General features: G+C 40.7%; 1 protein-coding gene across 5 annotated transcripts in view; it reads left to right on the top strand.

The window, feature by feature from the left end:
• ABL2 (ABL proto-oncogene 2, non-receptor tyrosine kinase) overlaps nucleotides 1-16,541 on the top strand; it is a 48,789-nt gene that overhangs the window by 17,718 nt on the left and 14,530 nt on the right. For 2 of the 5 annotated variants that reach the window (XM_054833409.1, XM_054833406.1), the window contains exons 2-3: nucleotides 14,873-15,043; nucleotides 15,828-16,123. In XM_054833409.1, the coding sequence (XP_054689384.1) occupies nucleotides 14,873-15,043; nucleotides 15,828-16,123 (467 nt within the window). Of the gene's footprint in view, nucleotides 1-5,937; nucleotides 5,974-10,901; nucleotides 11,160-14,872; nucleotides 15,044-15,827; nucleotides 16,124-16,541 lie in introns of those variants that run through there. The other 3 variants (XM_054833408.1, XM_054833407.1, XM_054833410.1) reach the window with 3 other exon arrangements.

Raw genomic sequence — 16,541 nt, 5'->3', positions numbered from 1 at the left:
CCTGTGTAATCCAAGCAGTCAGCTGTCCCGACAACCTATCTAGGCCAGCAACAACTGGGAATGTTTTTCTGTGGAGTGGGAGGAAGAAGGAATGAGGTAGAACTCTGTTGAATCAGAAAAAAAAAATAATCTTAGTTTAACAAGATAAAAGGGACCTTTCTTGGCCTTTCAAACCAGAGGATGTAGGGATGCTGCAAGCAAATTCCCTTCTAGATGGCACAGTTAGACTTTGGCCTCCATCTCGGTTCAAAATTTACGTTTCATAGAACAACACTCCTAAGTTAAGAAGCAGTTTTACATACCTCCCTCAAAGCAAGCTCTATGGCACAACTGGCAAAAACCTGGCCACAAAACTGAATGCAGCTAACCTTTTCCTGTCAGAGATCTTATTTTCTAGTTTAGGTTAATCATCTTCCACTTCATTAATTTCCCCATTCTTTGATTGATGGTGATAGCAGAGTACAGATACCATTCCTCCTGTGGGCTGTGAGTACTCCTATGAGCTACATGAATGGTTTGATTTCTCTGCTTTGTATGACTTGGTCATATTTTTGTCTTGTTCATGCATGTCATGTATCAGCAGTAACTTGTATCAACCTGAATGGCACTTTCTGTGCATTTCTACTAGTCGCTGCTACCATTGCTGCAGGTGTGAAAACTCTTATCAGTGCCCAAGAGGCATGGTAATATTGATGCATCCTCCCCATTTGTGATGTGCTATACTCCTTGGCTCTATAGAAAAGTATGTTACTATCCACAGTACAACCCACAAAACCTGATGTTGTAGATGGATGCAATTTAGGAACTAACCAGTACTTTACAGAGGGAGAGGAAATGAACTGCTGAGTGAGCCACAATGTTAGACCTCCCACTGGGAATTTCCAGCCCTTTCCCTCTTCCTTCCTCCCTCAGAATATATATAGTAAATGGAGTAAATTAAGCACTGGGGGGAGGTGGCACCCAAAGGCAGAAGCAGTAATAGAGGCTAGAGTAGCCTTCAGGTAAAACCAGCTGACAATTTACTGGCCAATCCTCTGAGCATCCCAGTGGTACCACCACAAGTACTGGCAGCAGGAGAGATGTCTCAGAAGGCTATGTCAGTATTAAGTGGGAGGAAGGCTCTTTAAATAACTAGCAGTGGGTCTTATTCCCTGACTGTGTCAACACTGAGTTGTTGTTTCACCCTCTGAACAGGAAAAATTAGTCAAGTACTCATGGGGCAAGCAAGTGACAAAATGAAATCTTTTTCTTTTTTTACTTTTTCTAGTTGCTGGATCTGTTTTAGAAGGGAGTGAATACTTTCCTTGTCATTTTGCATTTCTGTTGAAAAACCTCTAAGCAACATGATGAACATCAGAACAAAAGAGGACTAAACTTGGCTATAATCGGGGGAGTAGCACTCAGTTGAACTTCATTACAGAAGCAGTCCAAAAGAACACTTGTCTGTATTTTGGTTTTAGAGCATCTGTATTTGGAGGGAGCTAAGGCAGCATTAATCCCTTCCCCTCTCATTGTTAATCTTAGCATGCTTTTAAATTAGTGTACATAATCCAGTCTTGAAAAGCCTGCCTTACTCTTACAACATAGCTTACATTGTCTGTCTCCTCTTACTCCAGGTGAATAGAAGGCTTTGTGGTACCAATTCAATAAAATAGGATTTCATTTAGTTAGGATTGCCTCAAAGCCCTTTACGATCCTAGATAAATCCATACAACTATTTTCCTCTTCCATATTTCCCCAGCACAAGGTGGGATTGTTTGCAGTGTTACAGAAAAACAAACTGTTAGTGTTCAGGTTAGCATTGTAAATTGGCAACAGATCTTGGCTCTTGTGGGGATTTGTCTTTTGACAAATTATTAGATAAATCTGGAATTGCAGTTACCTCCTTTATGATGTGTGTTTGTCTATAGATCAGATTCTGTCCTTGCTAGCCTAATTGAAGGTTAATCAGCGTTTTTTCATGCAGTTTCTGGTTTTTGAAAAGGCAATCTTTAACTTAGTCAAAAGATGCGGCCTAATGTTTCTGGGGAATTAAGTCACTCATTTCCACACTGTTGTACATTGTTTGCTTTTCTTTACTGCTCTGAAAACAAATTAGTAGAAAAAACATCATCTAGAGGATGTTTCTGCTCTGTTTGCATCCAGGCACATTCAAGTTTCCCATCTCCTGGAGTATTTCTCCCCAGAGCCAATTATACCTTCTTTAAACAGTCTTCTAGTTCAGTGGTTTCCCTTGCAAAGTCATTTTTGCTTAGGTTTTTGTTTTTTTTTTTTTTGTAATGCTCCTCACCACAGGATAGCAGTATCTGATGACTTAACCAGATCATATACTGTACTAAGCACCGATTATAATATATAACTGGCTGGAATGCATTAATGTCTTTGTTTAGTGAAAAGATGCTAGAAATTAAGCAGCTATCAAATAGGAATAAAGAAAACATCTTTTACTCAACTTTCTAACTTTTCTTCAATTCACCTGTTTTTTAATTAAAAGCTGCTATCAGACTGTGACAAATGATGTGAAGAGGAAGAAAGCAAATAGCAAGATGGTAAAGATGCTAATAATGTTAAGTTATTAAAGGGAGTAGAGATAAAAGTTGACTGAAGAATTACAAGAGGTTGCAGGCTGAAGAAGTGGTACAAAATTCAGTGTAAACATGTGGAAGGTGGCATATAGAAGAAAATGGTTCTAGCTTTGCATGTGAGGTATTTAGCTCTAAACTGACTACTATAACAGTAGAAATAAATCTTTGAGCTGTAATAAGACAGCGTCATGACAACATTTAGAATTATAGTCCAAAAAGCAGAGTGTTAGGAGTAGAAAAATATATAGTCCTGACGCTGTACAAAGCACATAATTCTGATCTGGTTATGTGGAGAGGTGTATGGTAGAGCTAGAAAAAGCTCAACGGAGGACTGTTTAAAGGTGACCAAAGGCAACAACATCAGCCTGCCTAAGACAAACTCTTCAGCCTGGAAGAGAGGTGCCTGAGGTAGAATAGGATAAAGGCCTATAAAAATCACAAGTGGCAGGGAAGACACCAGCAGGGAGTGATCGTTCAGGATTTGCCACTGTAGGGACCGAGGATCATCAAATGAAACTAGCAGCTGTCGTGCTCAAAACAAGTGAGAGGCTGTTCTTTATTCTACAGTGTGCAGTTGAGCTATTGATAACATTGCAGCAGGATGTTGTTTGTGTGGTGAGTTTAGTTTGCATTACTCCAGGCAGCAACTGGACAAAATAATGGAAGCAGCCTGTTAGGAAGTTTAACTACGACGACGCCAGCTCTGGCTCAGAAAGACCTTGAGCTGCAACATGTTGGAGGCTTGGAAAGTATTCTGGAATAATATTATTACCCTTTCCCCAGGCAACTTCTCTTGGCAATGGTAGCGGCAGGATGCTGAGCTCTAAGTGACCCAGTATGATTATTGTTATGTGACTGAAGAATCCCAGTTGTCAGCTAGCTGCCTTGCTTTTGACATTCTTAAGTGTTCTGCTAAATCCGAGAGGCAGGACTTGTTTTTCCTATGATACTTCCTTTAAATGTTCGATAGTTACAATGTTAACAATCAAGAAGTATTTGTACTTCCTAAAAAGAAAAAATAATCTCAATGCCTAGCTTTACAGATGTAGATGTTACCACTGCAGTAGTGGATGTACATAAAATACACATTTTTATCTTAGCTGCATAAAATTCCTTCAAGTTGAATATATTGGCTAGTCTTACCTCTCTTCAATTATTTATGTTTAAAACATGTTTTTTCTTTTATTATTCTATCAAAAATATCAGATCTTTACTGAATAATATCAGTCACAAACCTACTTAATTGTATTAGCATTTTCAATCCAGATCCAGCTTGTTAATAATCTTTGCCTATTAATTTACAGTTATCCTTCCTTGTAATAAAACTGATTACTACACCAGCAATTCAAACAGTGACTTTTTTGTAGCTTTGATTACTTCCAGAATAGGAGCATTGAACTTGCTCAGTCTCACTATCATCTCTTTTCCTTCAAAGTTGTATTAATTCTGCCATAACCCAGAAAGGATTTTCCAAAAACATTGTTTCTGTGAGTATATTCTGATCAGAATACTGGACTCAGACACACAAGGGCTAAACATTGCTGTTAGTAGATTTGAAATAGCAAATGTAGTGACACAGCCTGAAACTGCAAAGCTGTCGGTGCTGAGCTAGGAATTCCCCTTGTGCCGAGGCTGGGGTTTATGTTACCCTGGTTATTTAGCAGCTGTTGGAAGCGGCGCTGGTGAATGGAGTCCCTTGTCTGGTCAGCAGAGCCAAATACGAGTGTCTGGGTTTCACCAACGGGAAGCGGCACAGCGGCCAGTAACTAAGTTCTGCGCGATCGATGTGTTTCTCTGACTTCATACGTGCATGTTCACACTGCCCCCCACAAAAGTGAATCAGCCCATTGGGCTGAGAAGGAGCAAGAGAACTAAAACTCCCTCAGCCAGGGCTCAGCTGAATGTCAGACTCCGGGGATCTCCTGACAAGCATCCACATTAAGATTTTTCCCTGGTTCTGAAGTTACCAAGACAGCATGCAATTTTTGGGCAAGTATTCATGCTAAAGCTCGGCTTTTCTTGGAGGAAAGGAAGCGCTGGTTTATTTTCTAAGACAAATATATTTCAAAGGAGGCAAGATCACAAGAGTATTTTAGTCAATGAAGTAAATATTTTAAAAAGGAACCCCCTTTTTTGTTCAAGAGAAGAAAATGGCTGTGGACAATGGCTTGAACAGCATATTGGTTGCTGACAAATGAGCTTGACAGTTTTGTGATTTATTTTTAGCTAGAGAATTTTTTTTTAAAACAGAAGTACTGTGTAGCTTTGGCAGTTGCTGCATATTCAGTGTGGGTGGATGGAACTGAGAAATCGCATCTGTGCTAACAAGCATTTTGGGATTGCATTAAAAAAATTAAACTCATGTACTGGAAACTGAAGCTGTATCAGCTCACCTGGGGAGCTCTGCCCTCCGAATATCCTCCAAAAGGTAAGCAGTGCTGCCTGTCCAGGGCACTTGCAAAAATAATTACTTGGACCTCAAGTTGTGACATCAGCTCAAATCTGGGCTGTTAGATTGATGTTTTCTTTCACTCCTGAGATCACAAGTCAGTGGGTTATGCTCTACTCTCTCCTTCCATGTTTTCCCACTAACTAGGAAGGCTAAAAATAAATTTCAAAAAGCTGGCTGAGAAACAGTTTAATGTGGCCATGGATCCAGGTGCTGAGTCTAAGGAGAGTACCAAATACTGTAGGACTTCTAATAAGATGTAATTACGTCACTTGAAAAGCAGCTTGGACATTTATGTCATGTTAACTCAAAGGTCTGATCAGTTAGTGCCTTACATCTGCAAAATACACCTCTTGCCAGCTAGACTTTGCTAGTGTAGATATTTCTGGCTTGCATAGGGGTCAGTTGAGCCATGATTTTTCAAGTATTCTTTTTGCAAAAGAGCCCTTACTACAAATGTTTGCCTTAACACTGTGTAAGTAAGTAGCTATTCATTTGATTTGCTTAGAGGTAGATATCATCTTCACTTTGATCTGGCCAGTATTATGACTCCTCAGGAATTCTGTTGGAGTGAAGTATAATCCACATTAAGCAACTTCTCTCCCACAGTACTGATTAAAAAAAATGCTAAATGACTTGCTGTAAGCTGTCATAATGTTTGGCCATCCCACCTTTCCTGGAGAAGGACTGGGTGACCTAATCCTGCTTACCCTTCATACTGGAGAGGTTTACTGGAACTTACGACGACAGAGGAAGAATGTCAAATAGCCTTTTGATCTATGCGTGTGCAGTTTCCTAGTTATCTTTGAAATCCAGGTGTCCCTTCATAGCACTCCTTTCCCTAAAAGTGTCATTGGGGGAGTAGTTACTGTCCACTATAGGTAGGATTCAGAGGAACAAAGATTGGAACTTCATCACCTCAGTACTCAATGGAAAGAGGTATGTAATACAGAGCATCTGAAGTTGGTGGTCTCTGCTTGTTTCTAGATACCAGCAATTGCAAAGCTGACTAGCTTTATAGGAGCTAAACAAATCCTTAGTAATTAAAGTAACAAGTGCTTTGATGCAGTATTCAGGATTTTACAGAGAGGTTACATTTGTAGATTTTTTGTTCTAAAATCCTTTTTTGTATATCGCTTGAATTGCATTAAAATATCTCTCTTCACTTCAGGAAAGTGTTTTTCTTATTATCTGTTGTGCTGTTGTGTTTTGGTTCCTCACCCAGAGGTACATTCAAAGAAGTCAGATTGGTACTTTGAGGGGATTCTGGTGCTTCTGACCATTCCCAGTACCTCTGACAGGAAACATCTGTTGCACCTTTTAATAACTGATAGGTCCAGGTCTCACGTGCTTACATGAGTTCCTCACCCTGAAGTGTTTTTTAAATGCATCTAAAAACCCGCATTGTTCTGCTAGCTGCATTTATCTCAGGGTCGCTTTCCTGCCAGAGTTCTGCGAGGACAGAAAATCTCAGAGGTCACGAGAGCCAGTCTATTGAGTTAGCAGTGTTTGTACTGAAGATGATCAAAACTTCATCTACTTTGAATTCTCTCTCAAAACAGCAATGCTACCAAATGCTTCAGTAGAAGGTTCAGTCACTTACAGCCTGTTGATCTATGAATATATTTATGCATCTTGCATAAATAAAGCCTTAAGCTTTATTTATTTCATTCTGGGTTCTGTACCAAAAAGATGCTTCTTTACCAGAAAGAAGCTGAGAAAAAATAGGGAAGGGCTGCATTAGGTTGATATTGGGAAAAATTGCATACCTATGTGTCACTGACATCTGAGCAAGGAAACAGGCTGAGGGACACCTCTGAATGTTTGATAGCATTAATAACAAAGGAAGAGCATAATTGGAACCAGTGAAACAGAAGACACTGTCCTTCTGTCAACATCAGTTTGTTTAAATTTTAACATAGCTAACCTCTTGTCATGTTCAGGTAGACAGACAATGTCTTGAATTCTTCATACACTGGTGTAACTAGCTGAGATCAATCTGTCTGTCTCCTCCTACCAATTAAAATTAATTGACACCAAACCCCCAAACCTTTTCTTGCCTTGGATTTTTTGTCAAGCTAGCCAAAAAGCATGTCTTCTAGGTGAAGACCCACCACTTTAACAATGAAATAAGTGCAAGGGAATACCTCATGCAGCAGTTTGTTGTGTTGCAAAATAAATCTGCATTTAAGACATGAGCTGTATGAAAAACTTTTAGTTTTCTCCGTATATTTGTCTCTCTCATACCAAAGATCACTTTTATTAACCTTTTCTATTTCAGATATATTTTGATAATTGAGGCAAGACAGTGCTACCAGCTTTTTTATGATGTGAGCTCTTCGTGATGCAATTTTGTAGCTGGCTCTGAAGTCTCCTCCCATTCTGTCTCTCCCAGCCTGGTACCATAAATAGAAACCTATTCCTTGCCCATCCCAAGTTCTTGGCTTGGAGCTGTATTTCTTGGCTTTATTCAGTGGGTTGTTTACAGTACTTAAACCTTGCACCACTCTGTGGGAGGCCCAAAGACTAACTATGGATCTGTGCTTAGCTCAAGCTAACCACGTTATTAAGAGTCTGGTTGCTTACGGGAGAGGAACACCTAGGAATGGCATTTAGTTAGATTGCCTGCATTTTACCAAAGCCATATGTGAACTGTCTGAGCCCTTTTAAACTGGTGTTTTTCATGGCCACATGTATGTCAGCAGAAAGACTAGGTGGTCCATTTAGGTAGGGGCTTAAGTCTGTTCTAAGGTAAAGAAAGTTCATAGGTCCACTTCTATGCTACCACATTATTAGACAGCAGGAACTTGGCGTGTTCAGCATTGGTTTGCTTTTTAGTATGTAGTTTGCCTTGAGTATTTTTGGATAGTAGGAAGTGCTGAGACTTGGCTTCAGAAACAAAGATACTGTAGAACTTGATACTATTCCAATCGTGTCAGCAAAATAGGAAACCCACTTGCTGCTGTGTTATCAATTTTGTTTCCTCGTATTCATTAAGGCAGAAATCCTCCCACTAACAAGCTGGTTAAAGATCTTGAAGTCTAGTGATGTAAAGTGATGCATGTTTTGAAGATGCAGTGGAAAATACCGATTATACTAGCAGTTGTTAGTTACTTGATGGCCTACTTTCTATGCTCTAAGTTGACCAATACCTATTCTTTGATAGTGTTAAAAGTAAGCATATAAAATGAGTCTGTGGGTAAAATAGCATCATGGATATTTATATTGGTATTTAGTTTGAAGTGAAAATAATGTGAAAGATGTGGCATATGCAGGGATCTTGGTGGCCTTGTATTCAGTTGTCCCTTTGTGAAAAAGAGGCACGTGAGAAGCCAGAAGATAGAACACTCTGTGTGTGTGTATATACACACACACACATATATACACCCTATGGTTTTTGATGCAAAATGTTGAGATATCAGATTGAGACTGTATGCAGTAACCAGGATTTACCCTATAACCCTTTCTTTGTCTCTCTTCCTTCCATTGACAAGCCAGTCACTTTGGCCTGCTGCCAACACCACCAAATAATTTTCAAAGCTCTATTTCCATTTACACATTCTTAATGTTTGATTAAGAGACATTGACAGTTGGTTCAGAAATTCAGAGTATAGCGAATGTTTTAGAAGCTCCCTGAAGTGTACATTTCAAAGTAGTGTAGTCAGCAAGATTTCCTTTTATTCAACTTTTTCCCACTGCTGGAAGAACTAGAGAAATGCTCCTAAATGGATGATTTAAGTTGTACAGGAAGGGTAACCACTCTCAGGAAACAGCTTTGAAGGGCACCACAGGGAATAGTCTAAAGAGCTGGGAAGAGCTGCTGTGCCTGAAAGGTGGACTCTTCCACCGAGGAAGTTGAGTATACCAGAATTAAGATTTTATATTGTGCACTTACTGTGAAGGGGATAGGAACAGGATGCAGATGTCAAGGTGATGGCCTACAGTGTAAAATAACTATCTAGGAAAATCAGTTGTAAAAGCAGTAATACTCATCTAGAAGGTAGAAAGATGCCTGACTTTATTCTGCCTGGGTGCAGGACACTATGAACAGCTACACACTGTGCAGGGACACCCCATGTCCTTCCCACTGAGAAACACTTTTGTGGGGGCTGGGAAGGTGCGGGCACAGAATTGCCCTGTTACAGGAAACTTACGGCCAAAATGTTACTGGCCTGCAATGCCAGTGCTGGCCACTACTTGATTCCCATCAGGAGCTCCTTAACAGACCAGGCAGCCATTAGGCTTTGGCTGAGAATACTCTCCTGACAGAGGCTAAAATTGATGGAGTCAACAGATATATTTGCAAGTTACATTATTAATCCAGCCTAACTTTCTGCTAATCCTTCTTTGTTCCAAATACCAATTATTCATCTGTTGTATTTTAACTAACAAGTATATTTGTTATTTCAGCTAAGGTTGTTAACTATTACAGCTAAGACTAATTTAACCACAAATCCATATGTAGCTTGCTATTTCCTGCTACCATTTCAGACCCACCTGAAAAGTGGGTTTATCACAAAGCTTATCCACATGTTTTCTGTTTTTCCCAACAGATTCTGCTTATTCTTTGTGTATTACCAGATATGCTAATGGTAGTACAAATACCAGTGTAATTAAGAGTACTTGGAGCAAATGAGGGGAGAAAACAATAAACTGCAAGAAGCAAAAACAAAGAGGAAAGAGATAAAGCCTAGGAGCTCTTAAGTAAAGGCATCTCACCCTCTAACTACTGGATAGCGTGCTGCAGGACTCACTGAGCTTGGCTTTGGAGGAGGAGGAAAAGAGGTCACCCACTTGTCAGAACTTTAGGAAGACAACAGTATGCAGTATCCTAAGATATTTTCTTTGTCTGGTTATTTTTTCCTTATACATTAGGTGATGGTGGCAGGGGAAATAACTGGTGTCACAGGCCACATAGGGAAAAGCAACTCATCCCCACAGCATATCTACAGTTTTATACAGTGTTTTTCCACATCCACAGCCTTACAAAACACAAACATTTGGAATAAGCCAGGTTACTCATTTCTTACCTTTAGCTTGATCTGAGTCCTCATCACGTGGTGCAGCTACCTTTCTTACAGAACGATGGAGTTCAGGGATTATAGAAATGCTGCTTCTTTTTTCTCAGTGGGCTGTAACAGCTCCTCTCCCCTCCCAAAAGAAAGGCCAAACCACTTAGTTCCCTTTCCCTGCTCTCTTTTATACCCCTCTGCAGGCCCACCACCCTCCCAGGTGTGAGACTGCGATGGTGATGGCTTGTTCTTTAACCCTTCCTTGTCCACGGGTTAGGAGGAGCCTGTCCTGCTACAAACCGTACTAGGGCTTTTAAAGAATTCATCCAAAAAATGGTATGTTTTTTGAGAGGTAGTTTGATGGTGCCATTTCAGAGAGCTGTCCTGAGTCTTACTGAATCAGCAAAAGTGCAGCTCAGACTGGGCATACTGTACTGCCCTTGCTTTCTGTTTCTTTCTGAAATTCTGAAATGTTCAAGATTGTTTACTTGCTTAGTGCTTGTACATATTAGACGTGTATTTTCAGTAAGATCCTTTCCTGTTGATTCATGTAAATAGTGCTCCAGCAATGGTATGTGGAGTGGAAAAATGAATCAATCTGGGCGGTCCCCCAATGGGTGATCTGTTTTGTAATTTGTACAAAGGATTTTCTCCAAGGAAACTGTTTGCTTTCTTCCCAAACACTTTGTTGCCTAACTCTTAGCGGAACAAAACTCTGTCTTTATAGCTCATCTCAAAATTGTTTCAACTTGCAGTCCAGTCCCCACATCCTCTGTTTGTTCAGCGTTCCCTGGAAGCTCCACCCTCACTTCCAGCTAATAACCACGTTAACCCGCGGCTTGATTTTCCCAGTTTCTCCTTCGCCTGCTCGGCAGTGCTTACTTTTCCATTGGCCGCCAGCCTTGCGAGCAGCGAGCGTCTGCACGTGGTGGCGTTTGTGCTGGCAGCGGCAGTCCAGGACTTCTTGGGTCAAGCAGCCTCTTCTGTTTGCTGTGAAGCACAACATGATTGTGGGGACGGTCCTCTTCCAGTCTAGCAGCTATGGCAAAGAGGGCAAGCTGCTCTGCTGCCTTGGTGAGGAAGCCTCTGAGCCTGGCACGTTGAGTTTCACAGGTACGATGTTTGGGGTCGTAGTGCTGCGCCATCCCTTTCCTGTGTTTCCGTGAGTGCTTCAGGGAGGATGTGGGTCCTTTCCAGGCTATCTTTGTCTTGTAGTATGAGACCAGTCACGGGCAGGACTGAGATGGCCTGCTTTTATCCGGGCTTTAGATTATTGAACTGCTTCGTTTTTTATGAGCAGTTACACAGTATTTTAGAAATAGAGATCACTTCAGCACTTGATGTGATCCTAAAATTTTAAGATTTGGCATATACTACCTCCTGGTCTTGGACCAAAGAGAGTGGTAATTGTTGTGTTGGCAGCACAGGGTGGGGGACAGAACACTCCTTACATGTTGGCTGAATAGAAAAAGCATTCATATCCGGAGAGAAGCAAATTGTATTGTGGGAATAAAGAAAAGGAAGGAGATGGATGAAGCATAACCTCCTCAGGTGATTGTGTATTCCTTGTACACTAAACGATGATGTAAGTTTTCCATTGTGTAGGAAATGAAAGTGGTAATACATGATTTATGGTTAGCCTTCAAAAGGAGCTGATATAAACCAGAACTTCCCAGCTAATTTCCTTACGCTTGGTGTGAATAGAGCTTGCAGACTATTCAGTTGGAGGGGTATCATTTGTGATATACTTTGGTTATCTTATTTTCCTTAATGAGGTTTATGTGACTATCCTGTTTCACTGACCTTCCATATGCTTACATGTTGAATGGCATAGATCCCACACCATACTGAGCAGCAAAGTTTATTATGTAATAATAACCTGCAATAGGTACTTTTATATCCAGGTAAATTCTCCTACAGTAGATATTGGGTAACCTTTACAGTTACTTAAGCATCCAAGTCACTCTAAAAATGAAAGTGAAGGAAGTTGGTGAGACACAAACTCTTAAAAGCATTTGATTTTTAGGTAATGTCATTTTTAGGTAAGTGCTGTAGCTAAGTGATTGAACCTCCTCATCAAACATTAACTTCTGTTGGCTTTTTTTTTTTTGTACATAAAGTGGGTGTTAAGAACATGTGCCAGCCTCCCAGACATTCCCGAGGAAGTGGTAGTAGTCCCACATCTGCTTTGAGTCCTCGCTGGCAATCCAGCACGGCACCACAAATGGTTTCATGTGGGCAGAGCCGCTCAGCGCTAAGCAGCAGGTGGCATTTCTGCTGGTTTTGCCTTGGTTTAAGTGCCCACTGTGGGGCTCAGCGTGGGCAGGCTTAGTTGGTCATGGGATTTGCTGCAGGAGCTCTGAAGCTGAGCTGATACTAGGCTGCTTCAGGCTTACCCATTGAGTACGTGGTTAATTGCTTAACTCTGTGCTGTCTGTTAAGTAGGGGTTGGATGCTCTCAGTTCATGAGCTTTTCTGGCTTGAGAAAGAAACTTAAAGTATGCTTTGATTTAGAACAAATGCATATATTTTTTTTGTTTAAAGCCTTTCACATTTTTGCAGGTACATAATTAAAAGTCAGAAGTTATTTAAACACCATTAAGGTATTTTGGAGCTGAAAGGTCAGATATTCTTTGGAAACACTGCCTGCTTTTGTGTTTGCTCGTTAGCAGAGATGCGTAAGTCAGATTTCTTGTACAGCACTTTTGCTGAGTGACTTTGCTTAAGGCACTGAAACGCACTCTCTAACTCAAGTCACTGTAGGAGTATAAAGAATGTATTATTTAATTAAATATGTATTTTTATTCCATAAAGAGAGCTGGATTTAGGAACTGGTGATCTTTCCTGGTGCTTAACAACTGGACATGCATATGCACACACCCAGTGCTAAAAAATTACAGTGGGATGTTAGCAGCCATGCTATAATGTAGGTAGCTGAGCAAACATTGGGATTTCCTCTCTTTTCTGTGATAGCACCCAGTTTGATGGGTTAGTATATTGTAAAACTAGTTGCAGTTGACAGGAACAAGAAGCGTATGTAAATATTGTATCTGCAGATAATGAAATCAAAGAAGCAACATTTTGGTAGCTTAATTTCTAGTCACTTCTGTTCTGGACCTTGAAAGGGTGCTACCTTGGCAAGGCTTAGGAGGTAGGTTATTAAGTAATTGCAAGATGAGCAGGTTATGCAAGCAAACTCTGAATGATTACCAGAAATGCAATCAAAAGCCACTTAGCTATGTGGTTAAAAACAAAACGGAACAAACCTCAACCATTTACTTTCTCATGTATCTATAATACAGTCAAAAAATTGCATGTAGATGCTGGGAACCCCCCCTCTGTCCTCATTTTCCAGGCTTGAGCTCTGTCCTGTGACACAGATTTGGCCTACGTTTGCCTATTGGCACAGGCCTCTTCCTGTTTTGTGTCTCACTGACTTCCCAGTTTTCCTGTCCTGTATTGCATTTGAGCTCTTTGTTCTCTTTTAAAGTGCCTTATAGACTAGCTCTCACTCACGAATGTAAATCTCATGGGAGTGCAGGGAGGGGGGATTATATACACACATTCTCTGGCAGCGGTCTGCTTAAGAACATCCTAAGCCTGACTTCTCAGCCTCTCAGAAATGGGCCAAAGTAATGATTGTAAAGTGAAGAAAGCATCCAGCTTTTTAAAGAGGATTTTTTTATGTTTGGTGCATTTAATTACATCTTTTTACAGTGAATTTCTGTAAGTTCAACAAGAGAATCTGGAAATATATACTGGGACAGGAACTTATGTCAGTTGTGTCATCAGAGAAAATATATATATGTTTACACCTTCATATTTTTTTGCCCCCCTTGAGCAACCCACATATATGAAACCACATCATCGCTCTTTCTCTTGTCTTAATATTGAAATTTATTCTGCTACGTGTTTCTGGACAACCTCTCTATGGGTTAGAAAGCCAAGGATGGTCTTGGCATAGCACTACCATCAAGTGTTCAGTCAGTTTTGCTTTTTACTACAGTTCTTTCCAAAATCCGGTGTATTCAGATTGTTTTTCATTATCCAAGGAATTGTGGGGACTTTTTTCTTTTGTCTCTAAACCAAGTCTGATTGTTCTCCCCACTCCCCTACACTATCAAGTTTGCATCAGTTGCCCTTTGAAACAGCAAAACAGAACTGCCTGGGTATTCAGAAACACTGCTGCTAAATACCTAGCATCACCCTTACATACTTTCTGTCCCTGTCAGTTTTCCACCTCTTGTTTACACAGTCTTGAAATGTATTTACAAATCACCATCATTCCTGCTAATACTGAATCAGTTACTGTCCCAACCTATAGATCTCACTGGTGCCATAATTCAATTTGTCTTACCTGTATTTGTAGTGTCGGTTTCAGATCCAGGCTGTCTACTTCAGCCACAGAAACAATAAAGACATATACCATAATATTTCAGTGTTGAAAGGTTTCCTTCACTACTTGACATTAAAAAAAGCACTTCTAAGTTCTCACCCATTTTTTATTTACGAATGCTTAAATACTTTCAAACAAGTGTCTATAAATAGAAGTATATATAATAAGTATTAAATAGAAATGTTATATGCATAGCTTGCTACTTGCTATATAGGCAGTTAGTCACCCTCTCCAGCCTGTTAGAAGTAACCTATAGAATGAACAGTCAGCAAAGTGGGGATTGAAAACCACTGATCTAAGATGTGCAGCCGTGGTGTTCCCTTTCCATAAAGGGCATATTGTGCAAGAGGAGCTTCACTCTGCTGTATGCTGGGTTTTGATCTATTTACAGTTGTACACGAGGTAATTTCCTCTTCTGTTCTTCCTTCAGAGGCCCTGCACCGCCCCTACGGTTGTGATGTTGAACCCCAGGCACTGAATGAAGCCATCAGATGGAGCTCCAAGGAGAACCTGCTTGGAGCCACCGAGAGCGATCCCAATCTCTTTGTTGCACTTTACGATTTTGTAGCAAGCGGTGACAACACGCTCAGCATCACCAAAGGTAAGGCTCTGAATCGCAGAGCAGCTACTAAGTTGAAAGCTTAACAGTGGAAAGTAGAAAGCAGAATCCTTCCCCGGACAGGAATTAGGAATGAGTGCAGTTAGAGACGATAATTCTCTAAAGTGATGATTATAAGCAGACGGTCTCGGTCTCTCTCTCACTTGTGCTGGAGAGAGACACCTGCCGGGCAGTTCTCCTAGCACAGATACAGCTTTGTGTAACACTGCACAACAGTCTAGCCCTGCTACAGTTGTCCCTGTTCTAGGCTCCCCAAACCACCGGCCTGTTGAGACACCTATTTTAGGGAGGGGCAGAGGAAAACTGTTATGTTATTGATGATAACAGAATTCAGCAGTTTTAACTGGGGCAAAATCAAGAATTAAGAATTGCACAGAGATTTTCTTTTTCTGTTCAGTACATGTATCAGAATATGATTTGCTGCAGAACTGTTTCAAATCACTTGCCATTTAAGGCTTCAAGAAGGAGACAAACCTCATCCCTCCAAGAAAAAAAAAAAGTCTTTCTAGTCTAAAAAGCTGGACTACAGGAAGTTTTTTGAGCTCATCAATCAGACTGCAGTAAATTTTCAGACAGAATACCTAGGATACTGTTCTGTACTTTACTTCATACTTTATATGTAGCAGTTTAGTTATAGGATCACTGCTGCAGATTTTTGTCGTTAAACTACAAACCCAGGCTTAGCCAGCTGATAGTGAGTGTCTCTCTTAATGAGACCAAATAGATTGCACTGTGCTTATTTTGCTTTTTTTCTTTCTGGTCCTAGGTGAGAAGTTGCGAGTCCTGGGTTACAACCAGAACGGTGAATGGAGTGAGGTACGTTCGAAGAATGGGCAGGGCTGGGTACCAAGCAACTACATCACACCAGTGAACAGCCTGGAAAAGCATTCATGGTACCATGGGCCAGTGTCACGCAGTGCAGCAGAGTATCTGTTGAGCAGTCTCATCAATGGCAGCTTCCTGGTTCGTGAAAGCGAGAGCAGCCCAGGGCAGCTATCCATCTCGCTCAGGTACGAAGGACGTGTTTACCACTACAGGATCAATACCACCTCAGATGGAAAGGTAAGGATCTCTGGATAACGCTGTGGGGAGAGGAAATAGGGATATTAATTAAGAGGTGGCACAGAATCTCAAGTTGCAGGCTGTTAAGAGGGTGGTGTATGTGAGAGAAAACAGGTTCACTGGTTGATTAATATTGGGAAAAAAAAAAAGAACACGTATGCCAAGAGTTTGGTGGTAACTCACCGAACACCACTTTGGAAGAAGTGCAGATGGTACCTATCCTGGCTGAAAGCAGCTAGGGAGCAAAGCATTTGTGGTTTGACGTGATACCTTTCCATTGATCTACTTAAAAACGAGCAGAGCTTTGCTAAGTCAGCAGTTTCGATCAGCGTTTTGAAACCTTGATCAAAAAGCAGTATGATGTGTTGAGTGATGCAGAAACTGGCCTGCACTTGGTTACAAGAATTCCAGTTTCTAG

This window comes from Grus americana, chromosome 8 (assembly GCF_028858705.1).
Source record: "Grus americana isolate bGruAme1 chromosome 8, bGruAme1.mat, whole genome shotgun sequence".
Lineage (NCBI taxonomy): Eukaryota > Metazoa > Chordata > Aves > Gruiformes > Gruidae > Grus > Grus americana.
Note: the sequence above shows the minus strand (reverse complement) of the source record. Positions and strands in the feature narration are given on the sequence as shown.